This window comes from Prunus dulcis, unplaced genomic scaffold (assembly GCF_902201215.1).
Source record: "Prunus dulcis unplaced genomic scaffold, ALMONDv2, whole genome shotgun sequence".
NCBI classification, from domain to species: Eukaryota; Viridiplantae; Streptophyta; class Magnoliopsida; order Rosales; family Rosaceae; genus Prunus; species Prunus dulcis.
Genome location: NW_023010019.1, coordinates 60701 through 72717, shown reverse-complemented (window position 1 = coordinate 72717; position 12017 = coordinate 60701). Strand labels below are relative to the sequence as shown.

General features: G+C 35.2%; 1 protein-coding gene, 1 long non-coding RNA gene and 1 other non-coding gene across 5 annotated transcripts; all 3 read left to right on the top strand.

The window, feature by feature from the left end:
• The first annotated feature begins 1843 nt into the window (after nucleotides 1–1843).
• On the top strand, nucleotides 1844–4333 carry LOC117612547 (ankyrin-1-like). Its single transcript, XM_034341234.1, has 3 exons — nucleotides 1844–2034; nucleotides 2467–2996; nucleotides 3486–4333. Exons 2-3 carry the CDS (start codon nucleotides 2490–2492, stop codon nucleotides 4326–4328), a joined length of 1350 nt encoding a protein of 449 aa, XP_034197125.1. The 5' UTR covers nucleotides 1844–2034; nucleotides 2467–2489; the 3' UTR covers nucleotides 4329–4333.
• Nucleotides 4334–6817: 2484 nt separating this feature from the next.
• Nucleotides 6818–9243, top strand: LOC117612548. Of its 3 annotated transcripts, none has more exons than XR_004583444.1 (7): nucleotides 6818–7026; nucleotides 7123–7177; nucleotides 7557–7706; nucleotides 8347–8454; nucleotides 8553–8618; nucleotides 8806–8901; nucleotides 8980–9243. It is a non-coding gene; the product is annotated as an uncharacterized LOC117612548 (long non-coding RNA). The 3 variants fall into 3 exon arrangements; XR_004583443.1 differs by having other exon boundaries at nucleotides 6821–7026; nucleotides 7599–7706; nucleotides 8821–8901; XR_004583442.1 differs by having other exon boundaries at nucleotides 6821–7026; nucleotides 7599–7706.
• On the top strand, nucleotides 7302–7399 carry LOC117612549. The gene has a single exon (XR_004583445.1). It is a non-coding gene; the product is annotated as a small nucleolar RNA Z157/R69/R10 (small nucleolar RNA).
• Nucleotides 9244–12017: the final 2774 nt, after the last annotated feature.

Genomic DNA, 12017 nt, shown 5'->3' with positions numbered 1-12017 from the left:
GATCTTTGCGCGACGGATTCTGCGCGACGAAGTTTTTGTGGCGTTAAAATTTGTGCGACTACAATGTATTTTGCGCGACGAAATTCTCTTCGTCGCGCAAAGTGTAAAATGTAGTAGTGGGCTAAGCATCATTTTCATGAGGACCAAGCGACATATTGAGTTGGTTTTGCTATGTGGTGGGCTTCCTCCAGTAGTTACTAGTTTTCTAACAAATAATGCAGTTTAGGGTTTCCCAAGCGACATATTGAGTTGTATTGTAGAACTAGTACTGTATTCATTAATTTGAAGTGAAGCAAGGAGTTAACACTCTCAGATAGCTGAACTGCAGACATTCCAGCTAAAAAAACATCCCTCACATGTATGTTGGCTTACACTGTTTTCGGTCTTCATACAATGACTGAGTCCATTCATCATCTTTGAGTTCATAAAAAATTCAAGAATTTTCCACCATCTTTTTTCAAATTCTTCATTTCTATATGACCTGTGGACGAACTTTTCAAATTCCGCCATACAATTTTCATGCCGTTTAATTACATGGCCAAGATTTTTAGAAACCTTCCCCAACATATGCCACAAACAAAAACAATGATAAGCATTCTGAGGTAACTGATTTTTTAGATTTGTCATGGTCAGTGATTATTACTTGTGGAGCCTGCCCAATACCACCCATAGCTTTCAGCCACGTCTGTTGATTCCCATAGTAATTAATTATCCCGTGTAGGGTTATGTGAGTTGAGGTTTTTGCCCTAAGTTCTTAGAAGTCATTTTACAAAGCACAAATTGTCCCTTAACATTCTCTGATCTGACCAACAAATTGGGACCACCTCTTTTGGTTTTCTCTACTTGTCAGACACCCTTTTATACATCAGTTTTCTCGGCAATTCAGTAGTCATTGATTCAATTTCTCATTGTTTTGGTTGCTAGCCGTTCATGTTAGTAATCAATTTTAACTGGGTGGTTTTGCTAATCCAACATCAACCGTCCATTCCTTTTAGAGATCCAACGGCTGAGCATCACTTTCATGAGGACCTAGTTGGTTTTGCTAGACCTAGTGGGCTTCCTCCAGTAGTTACTAGTTTTCTAACAAATAATGCAGTTTAGGGTTTCCCAAGCGACATATTGAGTTGTTGTGTAGAACTAATACTGTATTCATTTGAAGTGAACCGAGCTTCTTCTCCCTCTCTCTCTCCCGGGTTCCTCCTAACTCATTTTTCGGTAAGTACGTTCAGACCTTGATTGTATCTAATTACTTAATTATCTATATATAGTTAAGTTGATATAATTAAGAGGCCGTTAACTAATAGGGAGGTACGGACTGTAACGGAACTACCATCACAGGAAATGGAAGCACATCATCGAACACAGGACTTTGAAGAAACAGATGGTGATGCTGATAACTTGCGCTTGTACCAGCAGCTGTACAGCTATGCTACTCGAGGCAACACAAATAGATTTAACGACACTATTGCAAATGAGCTTCATGATCCCAATGCTCGAGTTCAGCTTCTGTCTCGACGAAGCCCCCAGAATAACACATTTGTTCACATAGCTGTGAGATCCGGCCATGTCGAACTAGCAGCCAAGATCTTGCAAGATCACAAGCCCCTTTTGTTAGAGAAAAACTTTGAAGGCGACACCGCGCTCCACATTGCGGCCAAAGCGGAAGATATAGATACGACAACAAACACTCTTCTCCGTGAAGCACGAGGAACAACAAACGTTGAAAATACTGGTGATGTATTGACGTTACTGAGGATGTATTGACGTTACTGAGGATGAAAAATAATGAGGAAAACACTGCCCTGCACGAGGCCCTGATTCGAGGTCACCAATCAGTAGCCAAGTGTTTGATAGAGGCCGATCCTGCCGTTTCACTTTACATTAATAAAGAACAAAAGTCCCCTTTGTATTTGGCCGCTGAACAAGGGCTTGTTGAGATAGTGAAGCTAATAGAAGAAAAAGCAGTAAAGAAGAACACAGAAATTCAAGGCAAGTCCCCGTTGTTTGCTGCAATTCTAGGCTGCCAGAAAAAAGGTTCGTACATTGAAATAATAAATTTTTTTTTATTTTATGGAGTATGTATTATATATATACACATAATAAGAGGAAGTTTGAAATAATTTGGATTGTAGCTCATAATCCCATTGCTTAACATTAGGGACTTAAAAAACTGTCAGCAATTAAAGAGTAATTTAATGGTATAATTGGTAAATAAATCAAATTACATGAACACATCCTATATGGCATCTAATTTTAAAATTGAGTTTTACTTAAAGGTTTTATTATTGGTGGGTTATGGTCTAGAGTTTTTGAATTGTAAGGCCCTATATATTAATGTGACTTGTTTTTTTTGTCACAGCGACCAGTTTGATAGATTTTGATAGATATTACAACCTTTTCATAGAAAAACATTATCATTATAATCATGTTGTTCTAATTTATACTTGATTCATTTACTGACACCAGAAGTCCTAAAGATAATATCAAACATGGAAGCAAATATTTTGAACTCAAAAGATGAGAAAGGGAGGACTCCACTGCATTGTGCAGCATCAATTGGTTATCTAGAAGGGGTTCGCTTCTTAGGCAAACGTCTCGTGGATTCTCATCGAAAGGATAATTGTGGGAACTTTCCGATCCATTTTGCATCAAGCAAAGGTCATGTCGACATTGTTAAAGAGCTGCTTCTACATTGTCCCGATTCAATGGAACTGAGGAACTCAAGTGACCAAAATATACTCCATGTTGCAGCAAGATGTGGCGAGGACAATCTTGTCAAATATTTTCTCAAGAATGTTGAGTTTCAAATGTTGATAAACCAAAAAGACAACAGAGGAAATACTCCTTTGCACTTGGGAAAGATGTACCATCATCCCAAGGTTGTGGACCTTTTCACTTTGGATAGAAGGACCAACTTAAAGGTCTTGAATGATAGGGGCATGACAGCTCTTGGCATTTCAGAAAGCACTTTGGAAACTAGTGCATCATATGATGGGGTAAGTTTGTGCTATATCTACTTTTATCATATTACTGATGCTGATGATTCTGGCTATCATTACTAAGGGACTTCCTTGTTTTATTTAGTGTGTTAGGTACAAGGAACTAAAAGGAGAAACAAGTAGTAGTAATAATAGTAATAATAATGGTACCACTTGTGCTGATGATACCTGCTGTAAAAGAAGAAGAAAATGGCTTTGTTCATATAAATAATTGATATACCAATTGTGTCCATTGATATAGGTTTTGTTCATATTAATTGATATACCATATAGACTATAATCAATTAGTAATAGATGTAATTGTTTTAATTTTGAATGACATTAATATTGTTTAAATTCTAAGGGCATTTGCTTGTCTAAATTATTTTTTGAAATTTTAATGTTTTAAATATTACAGCTCCCATGAAAATTTCATGGATCCACCACTGCACGCGATTCGTTTCAAGCAACAAAGTTTTCAATATATTAATGGTACCACTTGTGCAGATGATACCTGCCGTAAAAGAAGAAGAAAATGGCGTGATCCAGTTATATTCTTCAGAACAAAATCCGAGAGACTCAAGCAGCCTACCTGAACTTGATCAAATTTTGGTTGAGCCAGGCCCAGGTATGGAAACAAAAAGAACTACTGCCGCTGCTGGTCAGATTCAGAACAAAGCAGTAGCGACAGCTTGGTGGCTGATAAATAGACTGGTAAATTGCTTGGAGTACCCAAGAACTTGGTTGGAAGATACACGTGGCATGCTGATGATTGTGGCAACCATGATATCAACCACAACTTTCGAAGCTGCAGTTAATCCACCCGGTGGTGTTTGGCAAGACAATAATATCAATAGTAGCGCTGGAGGTACTACTTATTGCACCCATGATAACATATGCACTGCTGGAACTTCAGTGGCAGGCAGCGGCTTCCCAAAAGACTTCCTCGACTTCGTAACACACAATACCATCTCGTATATTTCTTCTCTCAGTGTCACCCTTTTGCTTGTTGGCGGATTTCCCCTCCGGAATCGTGTAATTATGTGGCTTTTATCAATGGCCATGTGTCTCACTCTTACTTCTCTGGCACGCACCTATATACATGCTCTTATGATAGTGTTCCCTAATACTGAAATTTACAAATCATATGAAAAGATATCCCAGATATCCATTGTGGTTTGGGTTACATTGCTTGGGATCATAGCTGCAATCCACACCATTCGTCTTATCATTTGGTTGGCGAGGAAGTTGTGGGGCAGGTTCAAGCATAAGATCCCAAAAAGCCTCAGGAACGTGATTGATAGTTTGGTGGATAGTTCGAGAGCACGTCACCGTACCAAAAAATTCTGAGGAGAATACGCCTGTCTGTCGTTTCCTTGTGTATTGGACACCAGATTGCTAAAGTAAACCATCTATTTATTGATGAAGAATGTGTTTAAGGAGAACCAGTAGGTCGTGTTTGGCTAGTGAGCTAGCCAATGTTTGCCTTAATTTATTTCTGTTAGAACTTGGATGCTATGTAATAAATAAAGATTCTGTGGAGCTGTTGTTGTTTATTAATCTGAAATCTGTTTTTATTTCCTCCTTACATATAAAGCTTGGTGAAAACTGTTTGATAACTCTTCATTAATAATTCTAGTGTTCGGCTAATAGTAAAGAGAGAGGTTAAGCTGACGTGTGGTTAGTTAGTCACGTGTATTAGTTATGTTAGTTATTGTAATAATCACGTGGGTTAACTGACTCACTTTACTGTATTTCTCATTGAAATACAAGTTCTCTGTTGTTCTCTCAATTTCGCTGTTTTCTATTTCTGCAATCTTCTTCTTCCTCAATTCTTCTTCTTCTGTTAGCATCTAGAACCTTGTAGACATAAGAACTTTCCGACCCTAATTATGAAAAATTAAAATATTTTATTTTAGGGAGTTTCACATATAAACCCTTTATTAGAGACTAATAATTAACTTATAAAAATATGTCACTGAGTTCGTGGTCGAAGGTAGTTGGGTCTGGTTGGGTTGTACGTAACCACGTGATCATTTATGTCTAGGTTGTCCATGAGGCACACCCTAATGGTCTTATTAGTGGCGTAGACATGATTTCATGTGTGAGAGGATCTTTTACAAATATTTATAAAAAAAAGTTCGAACACACAATACATTCTAAAGTAACCGAAAAGACCAAAAGTTCATACATAATCAATGTTTTTAAAGGAGAGGCGTTGAAGTGAGGCATTTTATGTCTCGCAAAGCGAGGCGTAAGCCTTGAGGCGATAAGGCGCAAACCTTTTGAACATTCAATTATCACAAATAAAAATATATTAGTATATTAATAATATGTAAAACATGATCCATATATGTTGTGAGGTCATTGATTCATAAATTGAAACATCTCAAGCCTCTTTTTAAGCCTCTTTTTAAGCCCTAAATTGATTTAGACTGTTATAGACTGGATATGAATTCAAATTTATAAGATAGGATTCACATCTTGTTTGAATAGATTGAAAGAGAGGCTTCCGTTAGAAATATGTGGGTGGATATGGCTAAGAGCTAGTCAAAATTGAAACAGAGGGAAATATGACTTTTGTGAACCTTCTATTGGGTGAGAACAGAAGATAAAAGGCACAGGAGGGACTAATTAATATAATAATTTTTTATTGTGAAGGAATGGAGGAAGTGGGACCTGAGCTTATGTTATGTTCTTAAACTTAAAAACCATAGATGTTGAAACGCTGGCGTTTTGCTTGACTCTTTAAACACAAAAGCTTTACCATACGGGATCGTTTTGAGAGAAATAAAGTTAGGTTTCATCCTCTTCTTCTCCGCTCTGCAACGCCTCTGCAATTTCGCGAATACGCTTTTGGAATTTAGCGTACATCTCCGTAATTTGGCGTATACCTTTAACAACAATCGCTAAACAAAAGTACGCTTGAGGCGTTTTACCATAGCCTCGGCTCGCCTCAAGCTCTCAGGCTCACTTAGGCATGCCTTTCAAAACATTGTACATTAATACATATGTAATGAAATCTTTACTCCTTTTTTTTTTTTTTTTTGGTGGCAATGTACAAATTAGTTGAAAGATCCATTGAACTCAATGGAGAATAATTCAAAATTTCAGAAATCCTAACAAACCATAGGCGAAGAAAAAATAATAGAAAATAAGAGAAAGATTAACAATCTTAATTGAGTCAACTGAATTGAAACTTTATAATTTGGCAAAATAATATGCATACTAAATTTTTAGCAAAATGATCTAAAACATGAAAACATATGTAAACTCGAGGAGAAAACCCTAGAAATATTAGAAGTATCATAAAAGATATTAATATATAATATTTTTTAATATAAAAATGAATAAGGGGGAAGAGACAGAGAAAGGAGGAGGAGGGGAAGGGGGGGGCGGCGGGGACCACACTCGTAGGCTCTGCCCCTGGTCTTATATAAAGATCTGAATGGATCATATGTTGAAAGCCTCCCGGGGTTCGAGGAATGTGAGATGAAAAGATATTAATCATATATTATTCATGGTTAATTTTAAGGGTGGGCATAAAAACCGATAAACCGATCAAACCGACCGAACCAAACCAAATCAAACCGAAAAAGGGAGTTTTTTGATTAAACTGAAAAAGTCAACTGTGGACCTGAACCGAACCGAAGGTTCACGGTTCGGCCTTCGGTTCCAAAATTTTCAGAACCGGTGGACCTGAACCGAACCGGACAATATTTAAATATATATCTATGTTACACGTGGCGTCGTTTGATTGGCCAAAAAATAGTTGCATGTGAGACATGTTGTAGCGTATCCCTCATATTTTTTTTTTTCTTTTCCTTCCGTATCCCTCTCTCGCACGAGACAGAGTCTCTTCCCTTCAGTTTTCATTTCTTCTTCTATTTTGACCTAATCGGCTGTGCCTGTGGCTGCTCAAATCTTCAATCCAGAGCTGCACCTTTGCTGCGGCTGTGCTTGTGGCTGTTGCGGCTGTGCCTGTGGCTGCTGCGACAGCATCTGTGCCGCTTCTTCATCGATCTCACGATCTCCCGCCCAGGCCTAGGTATCATCCCTTCTCTCTCTCTCTCTCTCTCTCTCTCTCTCTCTCTCTCTCTCAAGTCGACCTCAGCCTAACCCACATCACCCCTCTCTGTTTCAGGCACACACAACACAAACCCGATCAAGAGCCGCCACAACCACCTCCATTGCCGAAGGTAAATTCTCTCGTCTGTGCATTGTAGGGTTTTTATTTTTATTTTTATTTTGCTTTGAAATTTATACCTATATCAGAATGATATATGCTATGGGAGCTATGGGAAGTGTTTTCTGTTAAATCAGAAGTGTGCGGTGATGAGGCTATTTGTGGACTAGAGTTTATGATCTGGGTTCTTCTCCCAAAAGTTTGATTACAAACCCTTGGCTGTCTGAGCACTCTTAATCTGTTTTCTCTTATCTTCCAATCTGTAGTTTTGAAAAGTGCTTTGTTCCAAAGTCACCCGTATAATCTTTTTGACTTTCTGGCAAAACCCATAAAAATTTTCTCAAATTTATTGGCTTTTTTTTTTTTGCTGTAAAATTGTTCTTGTTTGGTAGGGTTTATATGGCAGTATGGAGCTTATAATTGTATACATGCAGGGAAAAACAAGGAAGTACTTGCGATATGTGAGAGCAGCAGGTCCCCTCACAGCTGTTCTTTCGGGCACAATTTTTGTAAAAATATTTAATCCATCTTCCATATCTTTGGTGAGTGTGATGTATATTAGATTCACTTTAATTGGCAGTTATTCAATCTAACAGTGTAGTGATTACAATATACTTTTCTCATGTTCTGTTTATGCTTGCTTTAGTAATAGATTATATATGGAATGTTCTATTTTTGTCGTACATTCTGTCAGCCATAAGTCTGCTGTTGTGCACCTGTCTAAAATCTTAGCCTGTGAACACTCATGAACCTGTCATCCAGGATATTTGAGAAGAAAAAAAGAAGAAGAATTTCCTAGTTAGTTATTCATTCTCTATTAGATTCACTACATATCGTTCTCTAATAGTTAAAATAACCAATGTAGAGTTTTGCAAGCTTTGTTATGCCATCTGTTTGAAAATTGGGATGGTAAAGAGAGCATGGTGAGCTTGCCAATTTGGAATGCAGGCCTGTTACATAGAATGATAGAGTTTCCTAAATAGTCACAATCTAATGTGGTGCCTGTTTTAAAATTGAATAAGTATCAATGTAGGAGACAGAAAACATCCTATTTAGTTATGTTGCTATTTTTCCTGTTGTATGATTCCTTCTGTTTTCATGTAATGTCTCTTTTCTCATAGAAGAATTCGACAGAACTTTAAGTTAGTAGTAGGTTACTAAAGGATCTTGACTGTTGTTTAGGTAGGAGATATACCTCAGGGCCTACCAAGCTTTTCTATTCCTAGAGCTTTTGGATATGCTACATCTTTGATCCCCACCGCACTTCTCATTACTGGTGTAGCTATTTTGGTAAGATGAGCTCCATAGAACCTTTTACTTGTAGCTTTGCTTTCTCTGTTTAAATGATCATATCTATCAGTACTGTGATAATTCATTTGTATCTCTAGGAATCTGTGGGCATTGCAAAAGCATTAGCAGCAAAGAATGGGTATGAGCTGGACTCAAATCAAGAGGTATGTTTTTGGAAAAATTGGTAGGGCATGTGCTCAAAACCGTAGCTCTTGTTTATCAATAAAAACAAAAATACAAGTTTAAGTAAGAACTTTGTGATTAAAGCTTAACTGTTTGCTGCATGCTTTTCCGTTTGTCTTTGTATTACTATTGCTTCTTGATACATGATTCTTGGTGAATTTGATTAAGTCATTTGGTTGCAAGCAAGGAAACTGTACCCTATAATCTAATGATTCTTGGTGAATAAGACTCTCCCTTCTTAGTGTGATGAAGATATGTTGGAAGGTATTTTTCTTGCATCCTATTTTAATTATGATTTGTTGATGGTGAAACTTTGTGTTAATTCTTTTAATTGTTGTGTAGGTTGCTTTGTTAAGGTTTTGGAAGAATGGATGAAGCAGATTTTTTGCAAGGATGCTATCTTTATGTGTATTTTTGTGATGGGTTGTAATCTTTAATTTCATAAGTTTAATTTGGATTGCTTGCTTTATTTGTGTATTATTTTTTTGTCATGGTTTGTAAGAGATTATATTTCCTTTCCTTGCTTGGTTGGTTGAATGTGTGAATGTGATATTCATTTAGTTGTTTAGAAACTTAGATTGGAATGATGGATTTTTATAGGTTGAATTTGCATTATTTCAGGTTTTGAAAGAAAAGTAAAAAGTGATTTGGGCTTGTTCATAAGAATTTATTAGGTTTTGGCCATTTGACAACAAAAAATTGATTTTGGCTGAAAGTAAATCTGATTTGGGCTTTTTTAAACTGAAATTAAATCTGATTTGGGCTTTTTTTAACTAAAATTAAATTTGATTTGGGCTTTTTTGGCTGAAAGTAAAAATAATTTGGACTTTTGAAAATGGTAAAATTGGGCTCAAGCCCAAACCGATCAAAACCCGACCCGACCCGAGAACCGAAGTCAATTTACAGTTCGGCCTAATTTCGGGTTTCACCTTCGACCCGACCCGATCCGAGAACCGATCTTGCCTTCGGTTTGGCCCGCGGGTCGGCCAAAACTTGACCCGACCCGAACCGTGCCCAGGCCTAGTTAATTTAATCTTTACTTGTTTATGAATTTTTTTATATTTTATATTTGAGCTCTCGCTTTCTCAAATTTAGACGCTCGTTGATCTTGTCTTAGTTCATTAAATAATTTCATGTATTTCTCATAATTTCTGTCATTTCTTTCAAAGTTTTATCGATATCGATATATATAGATTAATACTTTCTATTGTTTTCATCACTCAACTACAAGAACAAATTCATTAAAAAGTATCTTTATAATAGGTTAATACATATCGGGAAAAATTTTGCTAAATAAAATCAAAGATGATGACGAAGAACCACTGTTAAAATCAGCTTTTTGTGTAAAAAAATAAAAAGAGTTTAGATCCATAAAATTCATTTTTAATCACCTACAACCCTTCTTTTTATTTTGCTATCTAAAATACCCAATTTTTTCAAATAAAACCCGATTACTATGATTCAAGTAAGCAATTTAACTAATCTAGTTTAAAATCTAATTTATTATATTTTTTGAATTCCGAAACTACCCCATTTATAAGTTAACATGTTATGTGGGGGTGTAACTAATGACACACATTGAATATGGAAATATCTTCAAATAGTTGTAATGGATGTAGGAATTAATTTAGAAACTTATTTGAAATTAAATATTAAATTCAACATTAATGTATTAGTAATCTACAAGTGAATAATGTTTTGGTTTATTTAATAAATTTTTTTTGTTGTTTTCCTTTTATGAATTATACTACTCATAATCTATTTTATTATAGTTTTATGAATATTTGTACATTCTAATTATGTTGAAAAATATTTTGATAATCTATTTATTGTTTGTTTTATGAAAAACATTTTTTTTTGAAATGAACCTTTTTTTTCCTCTAAATAATGTACCTATTTTTTGCTCTAAATAATGTACCCTTTTTTCTCTGAAAAAACTACCTATTATTTCTTATATGAAAAACAATTTGTTTTTAAATGAATATTTTCTTTCTCCAAATAATGAACCTATGTTTTCTCTAATAATGTACCTAGTAAAACAATGTATGTATTTTTTTTAAATGAACCTATGAACCTATTTTTCATCTCCAAATAATGTACCTATACACATTTATAGGTATATTGTAAAATAATTTACCTATGAGTAAATAATATACCTATATTACCTATAAATTCTTGTGTAGTTATTTTTTATTTATGAAAAATGTACAGAAATTTCAATTACAAAATAACTAACTTAGTTTTTTAAATTTTTAAATTTTTTGGTAAATAATATACCTATATTTTATCTAAATAATATATTTATATTTTTATACGTATATATTTATATTTATATTTTTCATAGGTACATTATTGGATATGTAATTCACAGTTTTTTTTTTTTTTTTTGGTTTGCAATTTTAGGGGCAATATGTGAGAGGGATTGACAACCAAAAGAAATGGGGTGATTGATATGCTATTAATAGGGAGTATTAATTACAATTATGGTAGTTAATGAAATGCTTGAAATAAATTATAAATAAAATATGAAGTCTAGTGGCAACGATGTAAAAACATAGTAATACTACGACCTCTTATATCATACTGGTCATTTAAATTTGAAATTAGGTTTTACACATAGATTTATAGAGTGATGGGTATATATGTCTAGGAAATAGAAAATGTAGGGATCTATATTGGACAAGTCCTAAAATATATTAAGAACAATTTGTTGAGATTAATTTGAAAATTTCATTTACAGTTTTATAATTTCTAGAAAAGTCTGCTATGCTAATGTGTGTTTAAGAGTTCGATAACAGCTAATGGTTGGTATTTAATTCTTGTTCTAGAGAGTTCCATGTCTTACTTAAATATGAGCTTTTGTATCTAACTTTAAGTCAATTAGCTTCTTATTCAATAACCATCTATCCTAGGTGTTTGTCGAATTGAAGTCGATGCCTTAAACACAGTCGTACTGCTATGTCATATGTCATGGGATAGGACCCGCCCCGAACTCCTAGGAATTCGGGACGAATCCTGTGATATTTTCGACATCGTACTGATGCCAGGCCCACTTATTAAAGAAACTAGACTTTCTACCAAAATTTTAGTAGAGGCTCCCCTGAAAAATAGACATTCCCAAAATTTTCAACATGTTAAAAACATATTTAAACATCCCAACAGGCAGCATGCACAATATAAATACATGCAATTAACATCAATGGCCTCCGGCCTTACAATCAAACCCTAACATGGGAGACATCAGAGCATATCTAACAGAATTCAGTTTACAGACGAAAATAACGTTCAACAGAAGAGAAATTATTCGAAAGTTTATCCCACAAAAACTCGTCTCGGGGTTCACGACTTGCTACGGCAGTTAGATTTCAAAATGATCTACT